The 27,845-nt window shown below is 40.6% G+C and overlaps 1 protein-coding gene across 1 annotated transcript in view; it reads left to right on the plus strand.

Moving 5' to 3' along the window:
• The window catches only part of OGFOD3 (2-oxoglutarate and iron dependent oxygenase domain containing 3), a 35,980-nt gene extending 9,037 nt beyond the window's left edge, over positions 1 to 26,943 (plus strand). The window contains exons 5-9 of the mRNA XM_052688336.1: positions 3,266 to 3,330; positions 3,919 to 3,975; positions 8,522 to 8,675; positions 12,607 to 12,730; positions 24,986 to 26,943. Of these exons, the coding sequence (XP_052544296.1) occupies positions 3,266 to 3,330; positions 3,919 to 3,975; positions 8,522 to 8,675; positions 12,607 to 12,730; positions 24,986 to 25,122 (537 nt within the window). The 3' untranslated portion in view covers positions 25,123 to 26,943. The remainder of the gene's footprint in view (positions 1 to 3,265; positions 3,331 to 3,918; positions 3,976 to 8,521; positions 8,676 to 12,606; positions 12,731 to 24,985) is intronic.
• Positions 26,944 to 27,845: the final 902 nt, after the last annotated feature.

Below are 27,845 nucleotides of genomic sequence, written 5' to 3' on the forward strand. Positions count from 1 at the left end.
ATTCATGTGCATGCACACACTGAAGCTGGAAGAGGAGGTGTAATTTTCTGGTCTGACTTCCAGCAGAATCTAAACAGAGGCACCTTCTGCATCACTGTCCTGCTTTCCCTTGTAGGTCTCTGCAAAATAACTTTTTTTTTTTCTGTGTTCTTTCTCTTTCTAGAATGTAATTTCTGCTAGTTCTCCTGGTGTTATTCAACTTTTTTTCCCCATCTTAATAAGGCTAATGGCCTTTCTTTCTTCTCCACCCAATATTTTCTTGCATGCGATCCCTGCTTACGTTACTTGTTCTGACGGCAGCACCTCCAAAGATGTGAGTGAGTCAAACATCTCTCCAGCATAAATGAAACTTGACTCATTTACTATCAAAGCTATTGGCACTTTGAAGCCAGGGAAAAGAAACCCCAGGTGCAGTCAGCTGAGGTGCTCCATTTCCTATGCTGCTGCAAATTGACGTTAGTAGCTTCCTAAACCTCCTTCTTGTAGGGAAAACTGTGCTTCTCATGACTGAAAGAAGCAAACAGCGTGTGGCCATGATGCCAAACAAGGGTTTCTGATGTGGGCACACGCACCCATGCACAGTATGGTATTTCTGCAGGTAATATCATTCCTGCTTTCAGCCCTTCTTACCAAATCCTAGAGTCCTTAAAATGCTGTCCTGATTTTTTTCTGGGGAAAAGATAAAGCCTCTGCATGGTATTTATCTTATCTCATACATCTGCTACGTCAGACCCCATAATTTCCTTCTTTCTTGCCTAGCTACCAGCAGGCACTTTGGGACAGCTGTCAGTTTGTACCTGGCAGCGTGCCTTGCCCTTGAGGTAGGGAAATGGATCCTTTTTGCCATGTGCTGGAAAAAGGGGGCTGTTGATGTGGCCTTCTTGAATCTTTTTTGTAGTGAGAGGAGTGGAAATTGTGATACTAACAACACTTAAGTTCCAAAAGAACTTTCCTTTCCTTTTTTCTTAAAAGGAAGTTCAATTTCTTCTCTTTAGCACTTCTGTTAAACCGTATCTCATAAATAGATCATATCATAGAATCATTAAGTTTGGGAAAGACCTCCAGGATCATCTAGTGAGCTGTCAATCATGAGTACATGTGGATACGTTTGCATTGCTCCTGCCATCTTTAGATGAACTTTGCAGAGCTTTCTGCCTGGGAGCATTGATCTGAAGTACAGACTAATGAAACTTGGTCAGCCAGCTGAACTGTAAGCAGTGGTGTTGACACACTCCTCTATGTGGTGTTCTTCTGAGTATTAAAAATGGTACTGAAAATATTGGATGCTCTGGAATGGCAGAGGCTAAATTAAATGTTTCAGCTTCTTTTCCAGTTAGCTATTAAAGAAATTGCTCTGTGTTCGTAATCAAGTCCTTGCCTATGTCTTTCAGTTATTTTTTCCTCCTGTTTGAAACAACCCTGAGGAATATTCTCTTATCGTTTTCAGTCTTCTTTGTCTGACTTTGCATTGTGGTTATTGCCTTCTCAGCTATGAATGTCACCACTTCCTGGGAGCATGTACCTGTACTTCTTGTATTGATCCACTTGACTGTTTTGGTCTCTACCACAAAGCTGTGATCATCTGCAGTGTGTGGAACGTGTGCTGGAAGTATTTGGAAAGCAATTTGTTCTTAAATTAAACTTATGTTTCAGATACGTCCTGCTACTTCCCCTTATAATCTACCTTGGCATGGCTACAAGCGTATTTTTGAAGCTACAAGGAAGCAGTTTTGCTTGTTCCAGCTGTAACTTAGATTATTGTACAGAACCAGAAACCAATGAAATGAAAATACGTTACTTCTGAAGCTAATGCTCATCCTAGAGCAGCTCTTGCAGAAAGGTGACTTGTTTCTTAAACAGTCCTCTGCAGTCTTTAAAGCACTTCTGTGAGAAGCAGAAGTCTGAAAAACTCATGTCTGTTTCAGTAGCCTGTTACTTTATATATTCTTAAAAGTTTGGGAATAAATTTGGGTGGATGTACTGAAGTAAGTTTGTTACCTCTTTTTAAATAGAGACTTTAGTGGAGCTCCCATCTCGGCTCTGAAGCTGAAAGCGGTTGAGCCTCCAGTGATTTTTCTCTTGTTTGGATTGGCGTGGGTGTCCTCCCAAATGTGATCCAGAGGAGAGAGAGAAGTGTGCCGGCACTTGGGGTGTAGGGGGTGTTTGAAACTGTACTGCTGGCTGCCACTGCAGCTCTGTGTCACTGTGCTGCCGTGCATTCACCAGCCTGTCTTTAATTTGGTTAAAATAAAAAGTGGTTTCTGTCCCAGCTATGCCCAGAAATCCTGCTGGTAAGATGGGAGTTATCACTCTTTCCAGGCAGCTCACCTGTGGATGGTACGTGGTGCATCAGGAAATGCCAGATTCCAGGATGAGAATGCTTTTTCCAGGATATTGTACCTCAGAGATGCTGTATTAATGTTGGTGGCAGTCAGGCTAATCCACTGCTGCTGCTTGATGTTTTCAGTGAAGGAAGGAATGCTGCTTTTAAGTGAGCATATTTTTAATTGCTATTTAAATTATGGGGAAAAAACATGTATTTTCTGGACAGCAAGGGACGTACAAGAGTGTTCTTCATTCAGTTTAGGAAAATATAGAGCTAGCTTTTTATCATAGCAAATGTGAATACTGACCTTTTTAAATTGGTCTGGAGCTCAACAGTAGCGTTTGGCTTGAGTCAAATGGAGAAATGGATTTATTTATTTATTTCCAGATATAAGATCTTTTCACTCTTTAGTTTTTTCTTACAGTTTGCAGCAGTTTAGAAATTGGAATAACAGAGTGGCTCTGGCAAACCTTAGAATTGTAATTGTTCTTTAGAGCAAACTTTTCTGTTTTAAATACAAGAAGTACACAGCAACACATGGTGAAGAAATCTTAATAACAAATGTTGGGCAGGTTAAATATTAGTGTTGCTATTTGAGCACTTAATAAATATGGGAAAATGTGAAAGGGGAATGTCTTTAAGACTGGTCCAGGAACACAGTGTCTCACCCTGGGGAGGAAGGCTCTGTCAATTCTGTATGCTGGATTTGGATCTCTGTGCTTTATCCATATGGTGCCTTAATCTTATGGTCATTTATAGAACAAACTGGAGGAGGCTTGCAGTTGTAAAATAAGCATTAATATTTTGGATGTGAAGCTAGAAACTAATACTTTGACTTGGGAGGGTATGGCAAGTGAAAGCCAACAAGACGATTATTAAAGTTTGTTAAATAATAAAACCTTCTCAGACTCCTTTTTTTTTTTTTTTTTCCTTTCCCAGGCATCAATTTTGGACTTGCACTCTGGAGCTCTTTCACTAGGGAAGCAATTTGTTAATCTGTACAGGTAATGTGACCCTTTGACTTGCTGTCACTCCTGTAATCCTGCACCTTCAGTATTCAGTCCACTGGGCTGGAAGATTTAGCATTGCCAGCTGTAGAATTGCTTAGATTTACCACAGTTTTCCACAGCTAGTTGAAAAGCTGCTGTGGTGGAAAACCAGCATTATCTTTTGTTAAACTGGACTTACTGAAAGCTACTCTTCAGCAGGTAGTTTGGGGGAATTCTTATGGTGTTTTTTCTCTCCCCACTTCCACACTTACAGTCCGTAGTTGATCAGCAGTAAGAGAAATCAAGTAGACTGGAATAGTGTTTAAAAAAAGCTTGAATCCACGTGCTTATTTCATGTGGGAGGGGACGTTTTTCATGCCTTGGGAATTCCATTATCAGTTGCTGTATCTTGATCCTTTAATCTTTTAACATTGGATCTTTGAGCAATGCTTTGGAAATTTCACACTCAAGCATTTGTTGGATTTTAGTATCGTCTCTATACGTGGGCTATTAGTAAAGCACAAATGGGCAGAGAATACAGCATGGTTTATTGGGCAGTCTGATTCAGTACCAGCTATTTTAAATTTTTATTTGATTTCTCAGGTTCTTTGGGGACAAAATTCAAGACATCTTCACAGAAGAGGATTTTGCATTATATCGGTAAGAAAAAATTCAATGACTGCTGAATGAACTACAAAACCTGGTATTTTTTTGTATAGTGTAAGCTGGGGATGCTTATCCTTTGTGATGGGTTCAGACATGGAATTGAACTCAAAGCTCAGAATAGAATCACTGAGAACTAAGATGTTTGAAGTTCAAAACAGCAGATGTTGTTTAGTTGTATCATCGATGTCAGGCTGGTATTGATGGTGTAAGTGGAATCAGATGGTGGCAGCACTGCATTTCTCTTCCTGCATAAGGGCATGATGGCTGAAGCCCAGTTCCAGACCTGCAAGCAAATAGAGCTGTTTGCCTGAGTTCTCAGATCATATTATCTGAGCTGTAATCTATTTTATCACTAACTCCTGTTTGACGTCTGTTATCACCAACCATGATGTCTCTTGGATAAAGACAGTCCTATACTACTGTCAGAATAGGAGCATTGGTTTTTTTACTGGGGGGTGAAGTGTAGGAAAGCATTAAAAACGATGAAGCAGGAAGTGGAAGGACTTCAAATTACTTCCTGGGAAGCAGAGCATGCTTTCCTCCCAAAGAAGCCAGGATATGAAATGTGCTATAATGTAACAGCTTTGGCATCTGATGCTTTCAGCTTTCCTGTAGACCTGCTCATCCACTTAATGGAGAGAAAAACCTAGTGAGTTCCATGTGTCTGTGAAAGTGTGTTGCCAAAGCTTAGGAGCAAACATTCTTTAATTGATTAGACACAATAAATCTTCAGTTAAGCATTTGAGTTGCTTTCTCATAATTTAAAATGTGCCCGGCTTGAACTTTTAGTCTAATTTTAATGATTTTCTGCTTTTTTTTGGTCATGTTTTCTTGTCTATATGAAGGAATTTGACCTCCCTCTAGTGGCAGAAAGAGAACTAAGTATTCAAATACGTTAATTGATATGTTCCATTTAGACAGCATATGTTATTATTAACAACTGAAATTTTATTATTTGACCCAATGTTTTTTGATATTGCTATCACTGTTGATGACATGTACTTCTGCCCTCAAACACATCACAAACACATTATGCTTTTTATTACAATTGATTTTAGAAGGTATCAATTGTCTGCCTCACAAGACAGTGGGGAATAATTTGCAAGTAATTTGTGCTGCCTTCTGTTCTGTAGAAGATCAAAGAATCTGTAAAAATAACAGAAGTGAATGGGCAGGAGGTGTCCTGAGCAGCAATTCATGCTAGTTTCTGACCCCTGCTTTCTGGGATGAGAGTTCTGCTAGAGAACATCAATACTACATTGGTGTTGCATGCTGATAAAGGAGATATTTCAGTCACAACCCATATAGAATGCTTTTGTTCATACTAATGGCAATGCTTTAATACAGACTGCAGTGCATTATGTCCTAATGAATGATTTTATGCTATTCTTGGGAGTGTTTTATCTTTGTTACTTTCGTTCACCTACTAAGGTCTGTTTAGAAATACACTCCTGAGAGAAATAACTGGATGTAATTCATGTCTGAGTATTGCTGATTACAACAATAACAAATCTGAGTAGGCATTTGAGCCAGGAAGCTGGTTTCTAAACTATTTGTGTCAGAATTATGTTGTTTTATAAGCTAATACAGTTTCAAAGCTGATGCTTTTTCTCCTGTCTGCCAAGCATATTGCAGCAGTTCCTCCTGTTTCATGTAATAGGTGCATCTTTATCCAGAAGTAAGACCTTCAAATCTGTGTGCTTGTTTTTAAGGTTGTGACTTCAGCAAAAAAAAGTACCATCAAAGCTTTATTCCAGAAACTTCTCAACTTGTTAAGGCACAGGCACAGAATGAGCAGAGGAGAACTAACAGCTTGCTTTCTGCCTTTATTCATTGTTCATGTGTGATTGCTGTTGAAACTTTCTGGATATAGAGGAGCGTGGCTTTGTCTCCTTCTGCTGTCTTCGGTGCTTTTCACTGCGAGCAGTGCAGAGATACTGACAGTGAGCTAGAGAAGCTGAGTGGTGTCATAGAGCTTTGTGCTGAAACTCTCACTGTGCACAGTGCCTCTAACAGCATATATAGATATATATATATATTTTTTTTTTTTGCTGGTCTGAGAGCTTATATCTTTGAGAAATTTTTGTTTGACACTTGGTTCTTTTTCTCAGTCCTTTATGTGGCTGCTGCTGCATTAAGCTGGAAACTGCAGCCTAGTGCCTACATAACTTTTTTTGGTCTCACTTCATATTATTAGAAAGTGTGTATTAAACTCCCTATGTAGAAAGCTGGCGGAACTAGGAATTTCCTGGAGTTTCTGTGCATTTCTGGTGGTACAGTATGTGCTCAAGAAGGAAGAAGCATTTAGGCACTCAAAGGTACGTTGCTGCTTGGGGCTTTTTTCCAGCAAGTCTTTGCAGCATGAGTTGCTTGTTTGAGTATCAGTGGAAATCTGCAGTTCACTCAGTATTTGAAGGCAGCAGCACACAGGGGAAGGGGAGGCCACCAGGGTGCTCTGTGCCTGGAGACCTGGCTATTGCTGTGTCAGCTGGAGGCAGGTGCTGCCACAAGACCAGGTTAAAGTTTGAATCTCTGCTTCGACCTTCACCTTACCTGCTTTGTTATTATCTCCCCATTCACTATTTTCCTTGTCTACTTGAATTTGTTTCTTATTTATGTTATCTTTTGAAAAACGTGCTTATTTTCTCTGTGCAACATACTTTGACTAATAAGTTTTTCCTTCTCTTTGATATGATCCAAACCAGCTAGACTTCTCTGTGTGTCAGGAAGCAGAGCTTTTTCTGCTTGGTTTGCAAAACTTACAGTCTTGCCTGAAGCCATTGCACAGATGTCTCAAGGAGGAATGCAGCTTTAGCAGAGCCTTATGAACACAGAACAGCAAATCTTCATAGAAAGTTTTAGAAAGTAGGAAAGGAATCAACCCAAAAGAGGAAGCAGCATTGCTTTGGGAGCGATACGACTGTTGGAGATTTAAAGTTGTGTCAGGACTGTGGCTCAGCTAACTCAGAGTTGGTTCCAGCTGGCTGGTGCAGCCAGCTGCCATACAGCTTGGGAATGGGCTCCTTCACTGTGGGTTAGGCTGTTAATTCCTGTGGTGGGCTGCTCAGAGTTCAAGCTGCCTTCGAGTTGTGGTGAAGTGAGTAACTGCATCTAATGCTTTTGGCAAGCATAAGGCAGCCTCCTTCCTATTTCTAGGAAGGCAGGCAGATAGACCAGGCACCCACAGGCATGAGGGGAGAAGGGGTGGTGGTCTGTAGATCCTTTCTTGGTGTTACTTTTACAAAACATGGCTGTTATGTAGCTTGCAACTTGAAGCATCAGTTCATGCAGTCATGTAAATAGCTGATAATCTCATCTCTAGCTTCATTTCATGGCTTTCATATTTCACATCTAAAATAGCTGGAATTGACTGCTGAAAACTTAAATCCAGTTACAATCCAGTAGAGAAATGTCTAACGCAGGGAAGATGCAGAACTAGTGATGAAATTCCATTCAGAATTTCAGAGGGATGTGTGCTCCAAGTGTCTGGCTTTGGTGCTGCTTTTGAAGCCCTCGAAGGAAGAAAAAGACAACTCGTACAGTAGCTAAGAGTGTGTTAAACGGGGAGAAAACTGTATCTAAAGAGGAAACAGAGGATTAAGCCTTGAGAACACTTCAAAAAATGTGTTACTGTGTTCTTTGTAGTTTGTTGCTTTTTAATTTCCTCAAGATCAAATACTAGCTGCGTGTGTTTATTGTGGGATTTTTCCAGTGATCCCTATGAGTCACAGGAATCTTGAAGTATCATAGACTGAACTGAAGCTGGGGCACCTTGTGCTAGCTCTGTGTGCCCTTGTCTGTCCTGAAAGACAGCATAGGATGCTGCTGTATAAGCAGTTCTGTACAGTTAAAAATGCTTGCTTCCTTGTGTTCTTTGTTATCTTAAAAAAAAAAAAAAAAAAAAAAAAGCAAAATCTTGCTCTTTTTCTTGGCAAGCACAGGAATAGCCAATGTAGACACACTGTGGCTGGAACTTTCAGAATAATTAAGGAAAACATCTTGCATTCATTTTTAAAGAAAATCTGGATACAATATCAATGCATATGTTGGCCTCAGACCTTGAGTTTCATAGAGCCTGAGACTCCTTTGGGCTAGTTTGGAATTATTTGAAGGACGACTGAAGGCTTGTCTCACAAGACAACACTACAAACATGCTCATTTCCAGTCATCTGCTTTGGATTAAAAATATGCAAGTAAGATACTTTTTAATTTTTGGTAGTTCATAAACACTGCAATATGCATGGAATTTCTTAGAAAACAGACTGCTTACACTAATCATAAAATGTGGACCACAGGAGACAAAACCAACAGAAAACTGCAGATTCTGTCTTTTTTTGATGTAGTAAGTCTCTATTGTTGAAGGCAAAATAAACTGGGAAAGTGGGATATACAGTCACAGTCTGAGGAAGATGCTTAGCTCTGAGGAAGCAGTAACAGTGAATGAAGAAGCACAGAGAAGAAACAGGAGAGATGTGTCACTGTTTAGATGGGGCCTCAGCACTGTTCCAACCCTCAGTCTGCTGCGTTCTGTTCTTTGCAGTGATGTGAGACAGAGAATTCAACAGAAGATTGCTGAGACCTTTGGTATCAGCTCTTCTTCCATGTACCTGACTAAGCCAACATTCTTCTCTAGAATAAACAGTACAGAAGCCAAGACAACACATGATGAATACTGGCACCCACACGTTGACAAGGTAAGTAGGAGGCTTTAATGGGATGCAAATGTTCTGTGCTATTGTTAGATCACTTTAAAGTTATTTTGCATTAAACATTTAAGCATACTTGAGAACTCATGCTTGTAAAAAAAAAAATAAATAAATCTTCAGATGAGGAACAAAAGGAAAGATGAGCAAATTCTAGAAGCCAATCCAAGACAATTTTTCTGCAGTGGGGACATGGTGCCCTATTAGCAATTTAATGTTTTGTTGTTGGATTTTTTTTTTTTTAGAGTGGCAATACCACGACTTTCTTTTCACTGTCTAGTTTTCTGTTTCTAGGTTCATGGCTTAATACTTCAGGCTTTTCAATGGTCTTATGTGATTTACAATTGATAGTAAGGTGTTGGTGCTTTAAACTGAATTCAGAGGCTCTGTGCAACCTGGATTTTGTGTTCTGTTTAAAATAAAGTAGACAAAATCATATTGTTGAGTTTTAAAAGTTGCCTAAGATGGAACCAAACAGGACTTAGCCCATCAAAATCTAAGTTACACCTCAGTGCTATAGTCTGTGTATGGTAGTGTACCTTGAAGTCGATGACCTGAAACATCTAAGATTAAAAAACAAAAAAACAAAAACAAAACAGTAGTGAAACCTCCTACCTTGAAAGTGATGAGAGAATCTAGAGGGAGCACATCTGTTGTTGCTCACCACACCAGCACATGCTTCTGCACTCTTTTGTGATGTTGGTGGAAGCAACTTAGGTTTAGAAAACACGATGAGAGAGAAGCTGCGGGTGCCTTGTCTGAGGAGGTGCCCAGGGCTGGGTTGGATTGGCCCTGGGTACCCTGAGCTGGTGAGGGACAGCCAGCCCATGGAGGGGTTGGGATTGCGAGGGCTTTAATGTCCTTTCCAACCTAAGCCACTTTATGAATGATAATGCAGGTGCTATTTGAAAGAGGTGAGGCAATGGGATTGTGCAGTCACTGGTGCAGAGAAGCTAACACCAGCTTCTAGATGCTTTTTGTTTAAAAAGTGTGACTAAGATGAGCAGGGGGCTGGAGCACCTCCCCTATGAGGACAGGCTGAGGGAGTTGGGCTTGTTCAGCCTGGAGAAGAGAAGGCTGCGGGGTGACCTCATTGCAGCCTATCAATACCTGAAGGGAACCTACACCCAGGAGGGGAGTAAACTCTTCAAAAGGGCTGATAACAGCAGGACTAGGGGAAATGGATCCAAGTTGAGGGAGGGAAGATTTAGGTTGGATGTTAGGGGGAAGTTCTTCACAAGGAGAGTGGTTAGGCCCTGGAACGGGCTGCCCAGGGAGGTTGTGGATGCCCCGTCCTTGGACGTGTTCAAGGCCAGGTTGGACGGGGTCCTGGGCAACCTGATCTGAATGTGTGCGTTCAGGTGGCCCTGCTGGGCAGGGGGGTTGGAACTACATGATCCTTGAGGTCCCTTCCAACCCGGGTGATTCTGTGTTTCTGTGAAAAAGCCGTGACTTCTGTTTACCAGATCGTAGCTTTCAGAAAAAATTACTGTATGTTGAATATGTATGTCTGCATGTGATTTTAATCTACTAGATTCACAAATATATCTCTGTATAAGTCTGTGTACATGTGGTGTGTGTCTGTACAATGTGCATCTATATTGTGTATTTAGAGGTTAACAAAATAGGTGTAGCTGCTATGGCTATATGGCATTGATATTCAAAGCTATGCAGGAGATTGTATTCCAACAGGTGGGTCAGAAAATATTTCACAGAAGGCTAAATGGGGCAGACAAGTTGTGTAGTTCCACAGTGTGTTTTCAGTGCGATCAGCCTGCCTGGTGTTTTGATTTTTGCAGCTGAGAAAGCAAACTGGAGCATGTGAGCACATTTTACCTTTTTTCTCTGAGCTGCTGAGTATCCTGCAATTACAATTCTCCATCTCAGTATCCTTGGTTTGAAAGATTTTAAGTGCATAATGGAACAGCACAGTTCTATTATGTGTGTTGAGGCTTTAGATTTATTTTTTTTTCCCCTCTAAAATTAATTGGTTTTTAGTTACATGGAATGGAAACCCAAATGAATCATTTAATCTTGTTGACTTTACAGGTAAGGTAAATCAAATAGAGTGTTGGCTGAAGATGTGGAGCTTCATCTTGGATGGGATTTGTTTGGAGCTGAACCTTTCCAAAGTCAAATATCTGATTTATAATGGAATTGCTGTTGCATGCTCAACCCTGACAGCACAGTAGTCTTATAATGTTCTCTAAGAGATGTGGAACTAGATGAATTCTGCAGTCCCATGGGCAAGGATTCTGTCATCCTTCACAGACTTGTCGATCTCTATCATAAAATCAGGCTTATTTTATTTTCCCTTGAATTTCTTCTATTGAAGAAGCTATTCTGGGATTTCAGTGCATATTTTCACTAATTTTTAGCTTGAACTTCTTCATGATCAGTTCACACTTATTTTGGTCTGTATGGACCCTCTTAATCAGTCTTGTTCCTCTCCCTTCTCCCAGTTCCACCTTCTCTCATCCCTGTGTAGGCAGCAATCACAGTCTTTTCAGCCTTTCTCCCAAGTTAAACAAGCCAAACCTTACACTAACTGGAGTTTTTGTAGCAGAAGCAACGAGGGTTAAAATAGCTTTTGCAAATCTAGTTGTGGGAGTAGGGCTGTAGAATGGCTGTTCAGAGGTGCTGCAGTGGCACATTTACTGCTTTATATTGCTAACAAGGTTTGGGTAAAACAGGGACAAGAGTATCACCAAAATGTTCTTCATTCTTGTGACTTGGACTGCTTATTGCTGCATTTGGCACTTTTCTTTAAGCCGTTATGGTCAAAATAACAAAATGAGTAAGAATGAAAATGTCTTCCTATGCCATCTGTTGCTGTGTTCTCTGTAGTCGTTGCCCTTACGGAATAATTTGTGCAGCTGATGTTGAGCTAAAATATGACTGGCAGTAATGAGTGTAACTTCAAAAAATAAAAAATGTTTAGGGAATTTCTAAGCCTAGAAATAGCACCTACCTCTAGCAGTCACCAGATCAGACAAAACAGTGTGCTGATGATGTATATTTATACAGTACTGCTGCTCTGCGCATTTCCCTGTTTGATGGTGTAATTCAGAACTTGACTGAGCTGTGATACACTGTAAAGACATTTGAGAATACAGCAGTTTACTTTTAAGTATCTTTTAAATTGTAGATGGTATAGATACAAAAAGAAAATACATTTGGAAGCCAGCTAAACTCAGTGGTAATGCGTGGAGAGAAGCTACTAATATATAGCATTTCTCTTCCCCACCTTCAGCCTGCATAGTGATCAAAATACATAAATAATACTTTAACAGGAATGAAAGTCATTCTGTTATACTTAGAAATGGTTTTTTTGGTCTGTAGGCTGAGAGGATGCAGGGACTTTGAAAGCTATGTTTGAAGGTTTTAAAACAAATCCTGGAGGAACATTTACTCCTTTCCACACAACAAATGTGTAAGTATTTGGAAAGTCAATATCTGACTGTTACCATGAAGCTCTTGAATGATAGCTGATGAAAGAGAGTAAAAGGTGAGGATTCCAGGCACCTCTAGCTGATTAGCCAGTAGGTAGGGTTAGTTATGTAAGGATTGTTTTTGGGCATCACTGTCAGTATTATGGTCAAATTCTCTCTTGAAATAATTCAAACAGATCTGAGCCTTTCTATACATTTGATAAGGTAAACAGGTGTAACTTCTGACACAATGTTTTTCTGGCTGTTCAGTAAACATGGTGGGGATGGGCTGATGGCTGTACCAGGTGATCTTAGTGGTATTTCCAACGTAAATGATTCTATGATTGTACCTCTGAGATGACAGAGATTAGCAGGGATGTTTCTTTAGTTATGAGAACTCTGAGGACAGAAATAACAAAGGTAAAATACTAGTTCATTATATGTATGTAGTGTTTGTATAAAAATAACTGATAATGTTGACTTACTCCTAGGTGACTTATGGCTCCTTTGATTATACGTCACTGCTCTACCTCTCCGACTATGCTGAAGATTTTGGCGGTGGACGGTTTGTGTTTATGGATGCAGGATCCAACAAGACAATAGAGCCCCAAGCAGGTAAGAGTCTTGGCTTGCCTGCATTGAGGCAGGCCAACCTGTGCCCTTGAGTAGCTGGCTAGTGCACAGGGACTCTGCATTTTGTGTCAGCAGTGATTATTGAATGATGCAGTTTTCTGCTTTTTTGTGTGTGTGTCTTGAGATTGGGTATAAAGTAAGATTAAAAATGTTAGGAAGAAATAGTTTGAAATATCTGGAATAAATCTGTACAAAGAGATTTCCTTGAAAGATGTCGTATTTAGAACTGCAGTCCAGCCATGGCAGCTTAATGGGTTGCAGCACATCAAGAGCGAAGAGAACACTGTGAACACCCTTACACTACAGCAAATCTACAATAAAGCAATTCATTTTGCATCTTGTGGCCTGAAATTCCTTTGCTGTTCCAAGTGGGGCTCAGTGCTCTGTAATTACTATGGTCTGGGTGTGAAGGTGATGAATTACCACAGCCCTACTGGTGTGCAGTACCATGATGAACCACGGTAACCTGATTATAAGTCCATTAATGTTTTCAATAGATGTGCAAAAAATGAGCATTCAGGTGGATGTCGGTTATACTAAAAAAGTCTTTCCTTAAGGATGGCTTAAAATTCTTCCAGTAGGTGATTATTTGAAATTAGAATTACTTTGGGCAAAGGAAGAAAGCACTCAGTCTCAACTCGTCTGGCAGGCAAGCAGGGAGCTTACGGCAGTGTTTCTCAATGCTTTGTAAGGCAAGGCCATTGCAGAAAAAAATATTAAGGACAGCTTTATATTCCTGCTGTGTTCTCTCTTCTTTAATAAGAAAAAAGAAAAAAAGCTTTCTCATTTAAGACAGCATCAGTTGTTTTCTGACAGGTGTTACTCCAAGGAGATCTTACCATGGCTGCCTTTAAGTGGATGAGGGTGTGTGGTGGGATTTGTTTGTTTTAAATTTATTTTTGTCTGTGTCCTATGGGTCATACTGATCCACTCCACAGCTGTAATGCTGGTTTAGATAAACTCTCTGATTATCTCTGTGTTTGGTATCAGTAGTTCTGTTTGATTATTTTGGCTTCTCTGGGTGAAAATGAACGCTGACCTGAAAGTATTATCCTTTGCAAAATGCTACCATTGGTATTTTGAACAGAAGCAAATGAAGCTGGGTCATTTCCAGGTGCAATTCTAAGATGAGCGTGTTGGTTTTAGAACTGAATGCCACACAGCTGGCAGCACTGCCATCTCCTCGCACAGCGCTGGGCAGGCAGTCCAACCGCTGTACGCAGCATTCCCTGGCTTCATTTCAAAGTCTGCAACTGTGAAATTGCATCCGTTCAGCCCCATCCATCTCATTTTCCAGCTCTGCTATGAGGTGTTTGCTCTTTGTCATTCTTGGATGGGAAGGGGGAGCAGGCGAGGCTGAGGTGTGGAGATTTTTAACAGCACCTGATTGTGCAACTTCCCTTCCGTGGGTTTTTGTATTAATGGTATGTGTGAAATACAACTAGCTAAACACACCTTCTAATATAAAAGAATGCTGAGCTTGGGGAGACCAGTCTCGTATGAGAGCTGAGATTTGCTGCACCTCCACCACAGAAAATGCAGTTCAGCGCCAGCTGCACCTTTCTTTCACCCTCCTTTGTGTAAGCACAGTTGCCAGGTGCTATCTAAATAATTACTGAAGCCTTGTGAGAGACAGAGAAAAGGTTTAGAGATAAAGCACAACACGATGGCAATTTTGCTTCATTTTCCTCTTGTTGATTAAAAAATGCAGCTTGTGAAAGAATGAGAACTAGAAAGTGGCCCCAGGGTGTTTTCTGTTGCTGGTACAAGTTGATCTATTTTTCATGTTCAGAATGTTCTTTCTCCATGTTTTGTTTGTTTCCCCCTTTTTTCCTTCTCTTTTTTTCTGTCTTTTTGTTTTTGATCCTTTCCTTTTCTTGTTGCTGCAGCTTTTTAAACCACGTGTTGATAATCTTTTATGCTTCTTGCTAAGGATGACTGGGGCTTCTTTAGGGATGGCTGTTGTGATCACTAATACACGGCGGCCAATTTACTTTCTCTACAACAGTAATACCATTTACATTCTAATATTTGTTCTTTCTTGTTTCAAAGTTGGTCTCCATTTTGGGCATCTGGTGTTCTGTGCTAAAATGAGCACATTCCTTTTTCTGCAAGTGGTAATTATTAAAGTGCCAGATTCTGCAGTGAAGAACAGAAGGGCATTATATGGATGCCACAGAGCAGGAAAGCAGTCATCAGAAATACAAAAAAATACAATTAAAAACCCCCTGTGTTATCGGATTCCCTCCTTGTGGAACCTAGTTGGAGAATATTTACCGTGTTTGTGGCTTGTGTGAGAAGTCCACAAGTCATGCTTGCACATATTTGAATGTGCTAGGCTGATCTTAAGGCTGTCATGGTTTGTTTAATGATGACTAAATCATCTTGCTTTAGGAGAGTATTGCAATTTATTAGTCAGGAGGCTCTTGAGGACTTCTTTGTTCCTTTGGATGGACATGGGCAAGTCACCACTGCTAACTCGCATATACAGACTTTGGCTAATCAGTAAGCAAAGGTGGCATTATGGACGCATCTTTGCAGCCTGTAAGGCACAAGGAAACGTGTGTATTCCTGTGTGTCTTCTGACTGCAGCTGGGACCTCTGCTGCAATAAACTTGCTGTATAGAGATGAAGAGAATTATCTGCTCCAAGTAAAACTCTGTTCTGAAAGGAGGTGGTGTTGGTTTTCTGGTTTTTTTGGATAAAGAAACAGTTCTGAAGTTATATCTTTTTCTTTTAAACAGCCCTGCATGTTGTATTTCCAAAACTGATGCAATGGCTTTTTTAATAATTTTTTTTTTTTTATAAAAGAGCAACTGGAAAGCTCACAATCACTTTTTTGTTTGTGAGTTTATGGAAGAGAAGAACTGAAGAGACAAAAGGAATTATGTCCATTGGACAGTGTGAAATGTGACTTTCCTGTTTCATTTGTGAATATCAAGCTCAGTGTACTTTCAAAGTTGTGAGAGAGAAGTATGTGTTTCTGGAAGTCCAGAAATATTGGAGATGAAGGTATGACTTGTTTGGGAACTTGTGACATTGGGTTATTGTTAGAGTGGAAAAATGCACTCGAAGCCTGGTTGTTCAATTGTTCTGCTCAGGTGAAGAGAAATAAACATCCTAGAGTGCATCCCTGGTGTTCTCACAGTGTAGGAATGGGCTTCAGTGTGTCTGTGTGTGAATTTGCTGAGGTAAGCGTAGCTTTATTGGAGTGGTTAGATATGAGATGATTGTCAGATCCCATAATCACAAGAGTAATTGCAGTACTTCAAGTTAAGTGGTGCAAATTTATCATCTTTTTTTTTACTGTGCTCTTCAAAAAAAAAACAAAACCAAAAACCCACCTTGGAGCAATTCACTGTTAAAGGCTGTGGGAATGCAGCATAACAACAGAGCACAGTTCTTCTTGAGAAAAAAAACAATACTTCCAGATCCAGAGGTCCCACAGCAGCATTAAAGCATTAACATAAGGTGTGGAGTCTGTATTTAAAGCTTATATTTAATATTTCTGTTTGCGTCATGGCGTATCTGATTTATCACTGGTTGTACGTGTTCTTTCTCCCCATTTAATCTGGGTGATGCTGATTTAATTTAGATGAGGATAATCTTCTGGCATTCCTAGCTTTAGCTTCCTTTCAATCAGCAAAACTGGGTCACATCTTGATGATAAATCAGAAAGCTGAGAGATGATTTAAAACCAAAACAAAAATACCACACAAGGAGCTGTCAGCCCTGCAGGGAGGGAAGCAGAGCAGGCAGTAATGGCTGCAGGGATAATCAGCTTTGCAAAGCTTGCGGGTTGAAGGAGAGGTGGCAGTTCTTAGTGATTTTTCTCTACCTGTCATGAATTGCACTTGGGACTGGTAAGGTGATTACAGAGAGATGGTAGAGAAACGAGGATCTGTGGTGATTGTGAAAGAAGTGTATTGTAACAGGTACCCGCAGTCGCTCCATAGCTCATCACAGAATCATTACGGTTGGGAAGTCTGCTGAGATTGTCTTGTCACAGGCATGGGCTGATGGCTGGACCATTCTAGGTCATGTCCTCATTTGTATGTGGAGCCTGGAAAGATCTACTTTTGCTTTCTGTTCTGTTTTCTAAGGAAGGTTAACTTCCAGGCTCTGTTTTTTGTATTCCAGTCCTGCTTGAAGATAGGTTTCTGATGGTTTGTTTTTTTTTTTTAGTGTTATCTTTTAATTGGGCCCATAAATCAGCAGTACCTGGGAAGTACAGCTCAGGCCTTGCACTTCACGTGCTGCTTTGCACATAGCACGTTCACTCAAGAAGACATTGTAGTATTGAGGCCTGTAATGGCCATTTTAAAGTAGCTGGAGCATTGAAAGGGCTGAGGAGTGCTAGTGAGATGAGGGAGAGCCAAACATATCTTGTGTGAGTGCTTTGCAGAGCATTATCAATAGGGAGCAGTGACTGGTATAAATTAGTTTCTTATAAATAAGCACTCTGAGTGTGTCTCATTGCTTTTCATTCCTCACTGCATTGATGGAACTTGATTTGATACTGCTGGACAAATATGCAGTGAAGCTGAAGGCACAAAGAGGGAGCGGAGGAAAGTCAAACAGTTATCTTATGAAATTTGGGTAAAGTTACAGATGAAGTATAACAAAACACAAAACACCACAGCTAAGCCAAGGGTTAGTGCTGTGTCAGTAGCGATGCTTCAGTTGGTTCCTAAGCTTTCTGAATTCTTGTTGCACACTGTAGGTACTGTCATGAGCTCCTTTTCTTTCTTTTTTTTTTTTTTTTTTTTTTTGAAGGGCATTTCTTGATATGAGCAGAAGTTACCCTTGTATTTATGCTTCAGTGATATGGTAAATCTAAGTATGAATACGAAGTGCACCTCCACCAGGAGTCCAGAGTCTGGAACTTTGGCATCTGTGTGATTTGACCCCAGCTGTGCTTAACATGGTGTATTTAGCAAAGGCAAGAAAAGGAAAATAGGCAATCCAGAGGTATTTCACATGGTTGAAACTGCAGCACGTTATTTTCTTAGAGGGCTTTGCTTGGTGAGAACTTTTCATGGGAGTTAAGTTTCTTTTGCAGCTTTGCAGAGTGCTCCAAAATGGGAGAACAGAGCACTTGTGGAGCGTGGGTTGGCTGAGGCTGAGTAGCAAAGGGAAAACGTGGGAGACAGCAGAGGTGATAGCCCTGTCCTTTTCTCTCAGGTAGGGAGGGTCAGGGCTGGGAGGTGTGGGTGGCACTCTGCAGGAGAGATGAGGGGAAAAAGCGCAGTTCTGCACTTTTTATTTCTAAATAGTAGATTGCCACACTTCGACATAATGTACGGAGCAGAAAGTCCTGTTATTTTGAGCAACCAACTGTGCTGCTGGCAGTGAAGCAGGCAGGGATTCTGTTGAAATCTAAAAATGCACATGTATTTTTTTTTTTTTAGTAGGAAATAATTCGCTTGTTCATTTGCTTTCTTTAAATACTGTAATTTGTAGGCTTTCAGTCCAGCTGATTTTCTATTTAAAGTAGAAACAATTACTTTAGAAAGTATTAATAATACTTAAGCAAATTACAGGTGAGCTATGAGGCTTGGCCACGTTAATCATTAATTTTACTCATAACAGGAAGTAATTTCTCTATCTACTAAAAATATCTGGGAAAAGCTTGCAACCAGATTTCATTAGGTATCCATTTTGATTTATTTTTGGGCCCTAATCGCCTTTACTTGGCACGCTTTTCACCTGTGTAGGTACAGGAATCGTTGAGAGAAGCTCGTGCCTTCTCTTCTCCCATAAACGTTGGCAGAACATCCAGACTAAAGTCTCACCTGAAGAACAACCAATATAAACTTGATTTATGTCTGGGGTGAAATCCACATCAGCAGTGTAATTGTGTGCAGGTAGGTAGGATGCACACCTATCAGTTGCTCTTTCTGGTAGTGAAGGCACTGCCTTCAGAAGGGCTTCTGCCTTTAATGCATGAGAGACAGCGCTGCCAAATGCCAGTAATTCTTATTGTGCCATTACAGAAAATGTAAGGCTCTTTTGCCTAGCAATACAATGTTTGGGGAGGGGTAAGACTTCACACCAGAATGAATTAGCAATTAATCCTAAGGACGTGACTGTGCAGTTTCCCAGGCAGTGCTTCTGACTTAGTGTCATTCAGCAGACAAAACGCTGTTTTCTTTTGTCTGTGAGTAACATTTAGAGCTGGTAAATGCTAACCAGACAGTCAGAGCTGTCATACATGAGATGAAAGATGCTGAGTAGATCCATAGCGCCAGATAAACTCTAACTGCTTCCCTTTAATCTGGCAGAGGAGTTGCTTTGTTTCCTTTCCAGCAGCAGCTCAGTCTCTCCAGTGACTGCCTGCTGCTCAGGATGGTGCCTGAAGGTGAAATCTCTTACATCCCTCCCCATCCCTCCCCCCCTTCCCCACCCATCCTTCCCTGGTGTCCAGCCCTGGTTCGTGCTGGTGAAAGGAGGATGGTGAGGGGTCAGTTAAGCTCTCCTTTACTCACTTGCATGGTTGAGTGTTGGTCTAGACAATTGTAACATGTGATTTGCAGTTTTTGCTTGATGTTTGTGTGAGCCAAGGAGTTTACAGGGAAGTTTAGCAATGAGTTAAACTAGAAGGGCCAAAAGGATGCTGCCAAGAAAGCAAAAGCTGTGGAGTCATGTGAAAGGTGGGAGCATGAAGGAATTGGAACCCAGCAGCAACATGGGCTTGTTGCAAAAAGGGAGCTGCAGAAAGTGATGGCCGATGTTGATATTAATGAATGGCCTATTCCATGTAAAATCAGAGTAACTGAAGTCAGAGGGATTTCTGGAGATCTTCTAGTCACGGCTTCCTGGTAGAGAATTGATCACCGGAGATGCAAATCGTGTGTATCTGAAATACATGCTTGGGAAGTTTCCTATCTAAATGTGTCCTGATCTACTAATGTTTACTTTTAATGCTGTACTTGTGTGCTAATGATAGGACCCTGAGCAACCTGATGTGACTTGGATATAATTTAGAAGTTATCCATCTCCTTTCCAAAATGATGGCTAAGATGTCCTCCCAAGGTTCTTCCAACTGAAATTCAGTAGTGAACCTATAACTCTACATGCAGTAAATCTATGACGAGAAGTGTAATAATGTTGTAGTATGTGAGGTTTTTTTCTTCTGTGCATTGTGATATCATAACACTTCTGTTGTTAAGTCCTTTTATTTATTCTCTACATTATAAGTTTTACATACCTTTCTATTTGTTCTCTTGCCAGAATAGATACAGGCAACAGAAGATACTCTTTATCATGCCTGTTAAGCAGCAATGTGTTAACTGCAAAGTACTGTACTGGTGTTTACTAATTAATTTGTACAATAACCCAGTTAGAATACGTCATCTTCATTTTAGAGACGTGCAAACAAATGAGAAATTAAATGGTTTTGGTCGAAGTTGCCCTGCATGTCAGGGGCATAGTTGTTAATGAAATATTTTTTTTGTATGTGTATATTCTTCCAGTCTATATTGCTCCCAGGACTGAGCCTAGGTAGAGAACTGTAGGCAGTTTGCTTACAAAAATGTAACTGAATGTTGAGATTCAGCAGGGACAACATCTCCAGAGAACAAACCTCATGGGAATACTGTGAGGTGTTGCTGAATGCCAAACTAAATGGGCCGTCCCTGCTGCGCTGTGAAATACGCCTTGATTTTGCTTATGCTTAAGTATTTTTTGTGAGTAGTGTTACTTGATCAAAATTGGGGTCATAGGCAACTCATAGCAGCGGATCTTGTGGCTGGTGCTTATGTCCTTATAACTAATGATTCCTGTGGATCAGTGCAAAAATTGCTTCTCAAAAAAACAAAAGAAAAACAAACAAAAAAACAATCCAACAAAACAAAAACCCAAAAACTCAGGAAAGCAAGAATCTGCCTCTAATGTAGTTACAGCCTTCCTCCCTTTCCATTTTCTCCACATCATAAGCTTTTCTCAGCCTGACGGCGTTTGAGAGCTTGACTTGTGTCAGTGACAAGGAAGACCAGGGCTCAGTTTTGATGGATGTTGTCATGCTGAGCTTGTTAGCAATTCCTTGGCTTGGACTGGTGTGAGAAGCTGACATATTTAAATGAGTTTGTGTGAGTTTTTTTAAACTCCAGTACAACTCTCCTTTTGGTTACTTTTGTAAAAGCTTCTATGTGAGGATAACATCAAAAAGGAACCAAAAAAGCAGCTGTGGATGAAACCAGTGCAGAAGCAGAACTGGAGAAGTGTCTGTGAGTAGGCAGGGGAAGTGGCTGCACCACAATAACACCTTATCCAGTCTGCAGGGAATGGAAGCTCATCAGCTAATCTTCTGTTGTAACAAACTCCATCATGAGAACATTTCTAGGAAAAATGGAAGGGATGAAAGAACAGTTGTAGATACAAGCATTCTTAGATCAAAGGCAAGGACTGCTTGATTCCTTCTGTTCCTGTAGAGATGCAGGCTGTGGGCAAGCTAGTTATTTAGAAACAGTCTCCTGTAGGTATTCAGGTTACCATAAATCTTTTTTTCTTTGGATTTTATTTTTGCTGGTATACAAAGAAAGATGAAAACAAGTGCGTTTGTGGAGAGCATCGTTGAGCAACGAGGAAACTCACTCCCATGTTGCAGTAAGGAAGTTCTGCTCTTCCATGGACCAGCTCACTCTGTAACTGTTGTGCAGTGTTATGGAATCTTGAAGCCATTTGAGAGCAGCTGTAGAGTTGTGTTTGTGTCCAGAAAAGAGCAAGGCCACCAATGGAAAGGTCTTCAAAATTGTCAATATTTGTACCTAATACAGGAGCTGGATGCCCAAGTGTTAAAAGCATTGAATTCTCAGATGTGCTGCCCTAATTGCTGTGGTATGTCTTGTCTGATTCAGTTCCTCTGGAATGGCAAGTGGAGGTGAGAAAGAGATGGAGAGTAGATGTGGGAGGGCAGCCCACAGCGCTTCCTTTGCTCTTGTGGATCTGAACTCTTCCCTGAGGCTGAGGTACTGGTTAAAGTGTGAAACCAAACAGGCAATGGAGTTTTTGGCATCTTGCAGTGATTGGGGGAAAATGTGAGTCAAATGTTTATGTTCAGGATAAAATACTTTTCAGACTTGATTTATCTCAGAGGCAAAAACAAACAAACAAAAAAAAGACAACACAAATTTGTTACCCTCTTGGCGTTGCTTCTAATCCAGAGACACTTCCAGTCTTCATCTTTCAGGACCTGGTGTCTCTGAAAGCTTAGAAGCACTGACCTCAAGAGAAGAGGTAATCTCTCTCCTGTACTTTTTTTTTCCACGCCCCAGAAGCTCATCACTAAGAGCCAGGGATAACTTCATTTCTTTTTGTTGGTTACAAAACGCCACGCTATAAAGCTGTGTTGAGTAGTAGCTTGTGATCTCAGAAAAGCTTACAGTTTAACAGCAAGCATTCATAAATCAAACCAAACTTTATGTGTCGGGAAGTAGTAGTCAAGATTCTATTATTGGAGCAGAAAAGCATGTTGGAAAGAAACCTTCTTGGGTAAGTGGGAGGAGGAGAGATGGAAAAAAAAATCTGAAATCTTTCTTAGCTCAAATAAGGAAAGAAAAAAGGAAGAAGGATTTGAGTTCTGTGTAGTTTGTGCTGAGTTTCTGTCACTTGTTTCATCAGGAAATGGAGTGTACGTGCACTTTTTTGGTTTGCAATGCATAGTAGCACAGCCATTCTTTACCATCTGTAACACAGTGGTGATTTCTTATAAAGCTCAGCATTCACTCTGTTGCTTTTTGATGGTGTGAAGAGCTTAGTGGAACTGCCTTGGGGATGTCTTCCTCTGCCAGTGACAGAAATCCTAGCACTGCTGCGTGACTTATCATCATGTAATACTTTTTCATATAAAATTTGGGATTTAAAATCCTGAACTCAGAATTGATCAAAAATTACAAGAACAAGGACAACCTGTGACTAGGGCACACTTTTTAAGGCAACTTAGTTCTCACCCACTTGCTTTCTTGTAGTGATTTATGTGTTCTTCAGATGCTGTGTATTGAAGCAAGATCATGAAGTCTCAGTGTGCTTGAAAGGCCCATCACTAAAGGTGCACCATTAAGGAAGAGGATGATTTTATCTTGTGTCTCTCCCCAGGTGTCCTGGATAATGATGTTACTGTATATCCCTTAAAAGTGTTATTAGATGTGATGAGAATTGATGTTCTTTTGTCCCCCCCCTTCAAACAGTTGTACTATGAAGAACGAGGTGAGTTGTACTGTGGAGAAAGTGGAGAGGCTATGCATTCATACTGAAATTTCGTAATGGAAATGGTTTTAAAATCAATTCTTTCCAACTGAGGAAAAAGTATCTTCAGAAACAGCCAGTGAACATATTTGGTGACATGGAAGACCCTAACAGGCAGAGATGAGACCAGGTGCACAAGGAACCATAAAGTTCTGTATATCTGAAGACATATATTTATTAAAGAAGAAAATTAAAACACGTTCTTTGTAGCTAAAGAATCCATTTAAACTGGTTTAAACAATACACTGAAACTTGTCTAATTCTGAATTACTGCTGTTTCTAATAAGAGATCAATGAAAAAAAGCTTGAGAGTCTGTGTAAGGCAAAGCTTTGGGTGAGCAGGCGAGGGACTAATCTTGATGTAGTTGAATGGTATTCAAATAAGATTTAAGAAAGCAAAAAAAAAAAACACCCCCTGTTTTCAAGTTAAATGGACTTTGTATTAAAACCTCAAGAGTCATTCTGTTCATTGTAACACTTGCAGGATAGGAGAGCGTTGCTTTTGTTTACAGTCTTCCTTCTGTAAGAGCAGGACACCAAGGTGTGTATGAGCTATGTGTACAAATGGATTTATTTTTTACATTTATTTATAGCTTTACACATTATTGATCTACAGCCAGAGGCAGAGAAGAGTATTATTTATGAGTTCATAGCTCTGCTTGGCAGCTGAGACTGCTTCCTATGAGAGAATAAATACACACTGCAGCTGCATGTGCAGGGACACAGGCAGCTCAAGCTCCATGAGGCCAGTCTGGTTTTGTTCAAACTTCCCATGTGTGCTGCTGAAGAGCAGGCGAGCAAAGTAACTTCTGCATCTTTAGTTAGCAAAGAACATCAGCTATGTAGCTGATGTCCATTTTCTGCAGTGTACCAGAGTTGGAATAGCTTGTCTTGTAATTGTGCAGACTTTAATTAGCCTTTGAAGTTTTTTGGTTGGCCTAGTGGTGAATGATCCCAGGCAGAGTCAGACTGTCAGTGTGAGTTCTAGGTAAGCTTTAACAAAGTTTAGTCTAATCTGAACAGTGGAAAAAATAGATGAGAAGGAAAAACATATGCTATTGGGGTAAAACAGTGATACGTGTTGGTATTCCTGTCCTTTATGGAAATTTGAGCACTCCTAGAGCTACTTCAGTTCTGTTATGTGTTCAACATCAAACTGTTATGTTCTCAAAATACTTAAATAGCATGGAAGTGCAGAGTGACCATTCTGATGTGGTGTTCAGTGGGGTGCTTGCTGGAGTTATCAAAGCCACTGGGTTCCACCGTGAAGCAACCTAAGGCCTGGAGAGCCCCATGGCAGGGCAGTGTGATGGTCAGAGCTTAGACAGGGTGAAGCACAGGGGTAAGCATTTGCACCTATAGAACAACTTCCAAATCTATGTATAGCTGCAGTGACTCCTGCTAAGGAAAATTAATTTGTATATGAGAGTAATACATAACTTTCTGTCCTGGCTCAAGAGTGAGTGAGCTGGCTGTGTACAAAAAGCTATAGCAAATACTTGGCACAGTGCTAATAAGCTGCCACAGCTACTTGTGAACCTGCTGAGCATTTGTTCACTGAAGACTTTTTACCACCTCCGTAGCACTTCCTCCTTCTTTGGTCTAAAATTAGAGCCCAGATTAGAAAGGAAGCAGGGAGAAACCCCGGCGCTTCACTGATTGTCACCAGAGATGCTTTTTTTTCTTTTTTTTCTTCTTAACTGAGGCAACTAAAACCTGGATTCATATGTTCTTGGCTTCCTCCTGCCTTCTATAAACTATGAGATGTGGTGGAATTACGTCTCCAGCTTTGCAGCACGAAGGATTAACATAAAGTTAAACAGTCCATAAAGCTGTCAGAGTGCAGCACAAGCTCACAGCAGTTTGTGTGATGAGCGAAGGGCTCTCAGGTAGCTAGGAGCAGCTGGACTGAGACAACAACAGCAGAACTGTGTAGAGCTGATTGCTGAGTGGCAAACTCTATGTCGCTGATTAAATGCTTTGTCTTTACAGGCCGGGTTTCCTTTTTCACCTCTGGATCAGAGAATCTGCATCGGGTGGAAAAGGTTCACTGGGGCACTCGCTACGCCATCACCATCTCCTTCACGTGCAACCCAGAACACAGCATTGGGGATCCAGTCTTGATGTAATTCCTCCAGGGGTGGAACATAATGGTCAGATGGAACAAGAGAAGCCCTGCGAGAGAAATGGAGATAACTCTTACAGACTCTCATTCAATTAGAATTTCCCAGATGTATTATGATATTGTAACACGTTTTATTTCCACATGTCCTTTTCAGTACGTGCTGCAAACAGTGCCTTAAGGACCATCTTAGATTTGGTATCTTCTGTAAAAGATTCGCCTTTATGTGTAATCCTATGATTGGCTCTTTATTTTTCTACTTATTTATTTTGATTCTTCAGTGTAAATGTTATGAACTATTGGACTGTATCTTGATATGACACCCCATGCTGCTGTTAAATCCTGCAGCTGCTTCTATTACTGATGGGATTTAGGAAGTCTGACCAAAGTTAATTCATCAAGATGAGTGCTATCCTTTCAGAAATATTTCCTCTTGATAGGAATGTATTGTCCTTAGCACAGGCAGTACACCTGTGGTTTGACTACTGGGCTTTACTTGAACTTTCTTTTAAAATTAAATTTCTACAGACATTTTCTGCTACAGACAAGGACCAGTTAATGTGACGTCAGAAATACGGCCTTTTAGTTTGGAAAGCACATTGCTTTTGAATCACAAATGCAGTGATTTACGAGGGAACGGCACCACAGTGGATTCCTCTGACCAGCATGCAGCATTCCCAATGCACCTCACTATGTCAGTGTCACCTTAATGAAAACAATTAATCTCCTGGTCAGAAAGCACATGCTGGCTTTATGGGAGTGTGACCACTGAACTGCATGCATCAAGTGTTGAAAGGAGAGCTGGGTGGAGGTAGTCAGGCACTCTGTATTCAGCCGAGTGTTCAGCTGTCCAAATTCCCAGCTATGACTGCAAGATTTGAGAGCAGCACAGGTGAGAAGGAAGTTGGCTTTGTGGTGGTTTTGCATGTGCTTGTCTCTATAGACTTGATCCTGTAAACCCTGACTTGCTGCTTGGACAGCTGGGTAATGAAACCGTGCTGAGCAGCTGTGCATGGTATGTGGGCTCTGAGGGAAGTTGGTGTCCACTTACATCTTAAACTGAAATGCTCTTGAGCTGGAGCTCATTTGTACAACAATTTGAAACATCTATTTATTGGGCCTGAATTTAATCTTAAGACCCATTTGAACAGAGCTCTTGACTTCTGTTATTGTTGACACTGCTTACACATCGGGTGTAGTGAGCTGCTGTGTTTACTTTGTCTAAGAACAATGCTTTATCCGTTCCAGAAAGTTTATCAATAGCTTTTTTTGGATTTCTCTATTTTGAATTAGGATGACTATTTCTAATCAGCTAGGATCATTAGTCTGTGATGTTATTAGAATAATGAATTGCCCTCTGCAGGGAGAAAGGGGTGACTGCGCTGCAGCACAAATGAAGAAACAAAGCAGTGACTTGGGAAAGGTTTTTCTGGGCCACCACATTAAGTAAATAGTAGGAAGAAAGTCTTTTTTTCCTCAAATTCTGAAGTAAACTGAGACCTGAGAAGGGCTTCCTAGTCTCCAAGGAGTTGTTTCAGTGGCTGGATGATAGGAAAATAATGCTGTTATTTGGATTCTGTATCTAATTACTTGTCTCCAGTGCTGTTAATTCAAAGCAAATTCATCCCACTGAAGTTGTATGTTTATGTGAAGGCAGACCAAGATCATCAGCAACAGTTCTGCTGGCTTAAAACTTGATTTCTAACACCACCTTGTGATTTAAACGCGGTTTTTACCACTGCTGTCAGAGAAATCTAAATATCAATGGACCTCTGTGGATTTGGATTTGATTCTCAAGGTTGATGAATAAAAACTGAGGGCTCTACCATTTTTTCCACGAGTTTATTACTTTTCTGTCATCCAGGCTTTGAGTTGCACTAAATGGCAGTGGTGCATTCAGAGCTGCCCTCTATAAAACACTGCTTAACAAGAACATGTCAGGCCATGGGGGAAATCTCAGCTCATCTCCTCTCAGGTTTTAATCTTCTGAAAGTCCTGTACGTTGTAATATCTTCCAAACATGGTGTGCTTCTCCCGTAATGCGAACTGACGGACGTTCAGAAATAGAATCCAATTGGTATTTGTGTCTTCTGGGGTTTTTAAGCTTCAGTAACGTGTTCAATGTGATGAGCAAACCTGTCAAATGCAGTTTGTGAGAAATGTGTGCGCTGTACCTGGTAATAGAATTTATGTTTTGAGAGAAGCACAATAATTCAATATGTTGTGTGTTCTAATCAAGATTTTGTATTTGAAGCTTCAGTATCTGGACTACTAAAAGCAATATATCCAGATCTATGAAGAAATTAAGTGGCAAATGAGGGAATAGAGCACAATCTAAAAGATTCTGATTGTATCCTCCAGCAGGGAAATAACAGCAGAAAGGCTGATGTTCCTGAGGCACGTTGGAATCTGCAGAATTCAGCAATCGTTAGAAATAAGCTTGACTTAATTTTAGCCCCCTAATAACTTTTTATTAAGGGTTATCTCTCCCCATTTCTTGACAGATCATTCTGAATCTGAAATACTGTAATTGCTGTTGATGCATCCGTCTGTCCTCTTTCAGGTTCAGCCTGCCTGTCGCTGCTGGGAAACGCAGTGGTCCTTTTCTCAGAATTCAGATTGAGGACAGGATTTGTTCTAGTCAACTAGCATAAATCTGATGCCAAGCTGCTGCAGACAAGTGCTCTTAATTGAACACACGGGAAACCCAAAATCTTGATGTTTCCCAGT

Source organism: Tympanuchus pallidicinctus, unplaced genomic scaffold, assembly GCF_026119805.1.
Source record: "Tympanuchus pallidicinctus isolate F22 unplaced genomic scaffold, pur_lepc_1.0 scaffold23, whole genome shotgun sequence".
NCBI classification, from domain to species: Eukaryota; Metazoa; Chordata; class Aves; order Galliformes; family Phasianidae; genus Tympanuchus; species Tympanuchus pallidicinctus.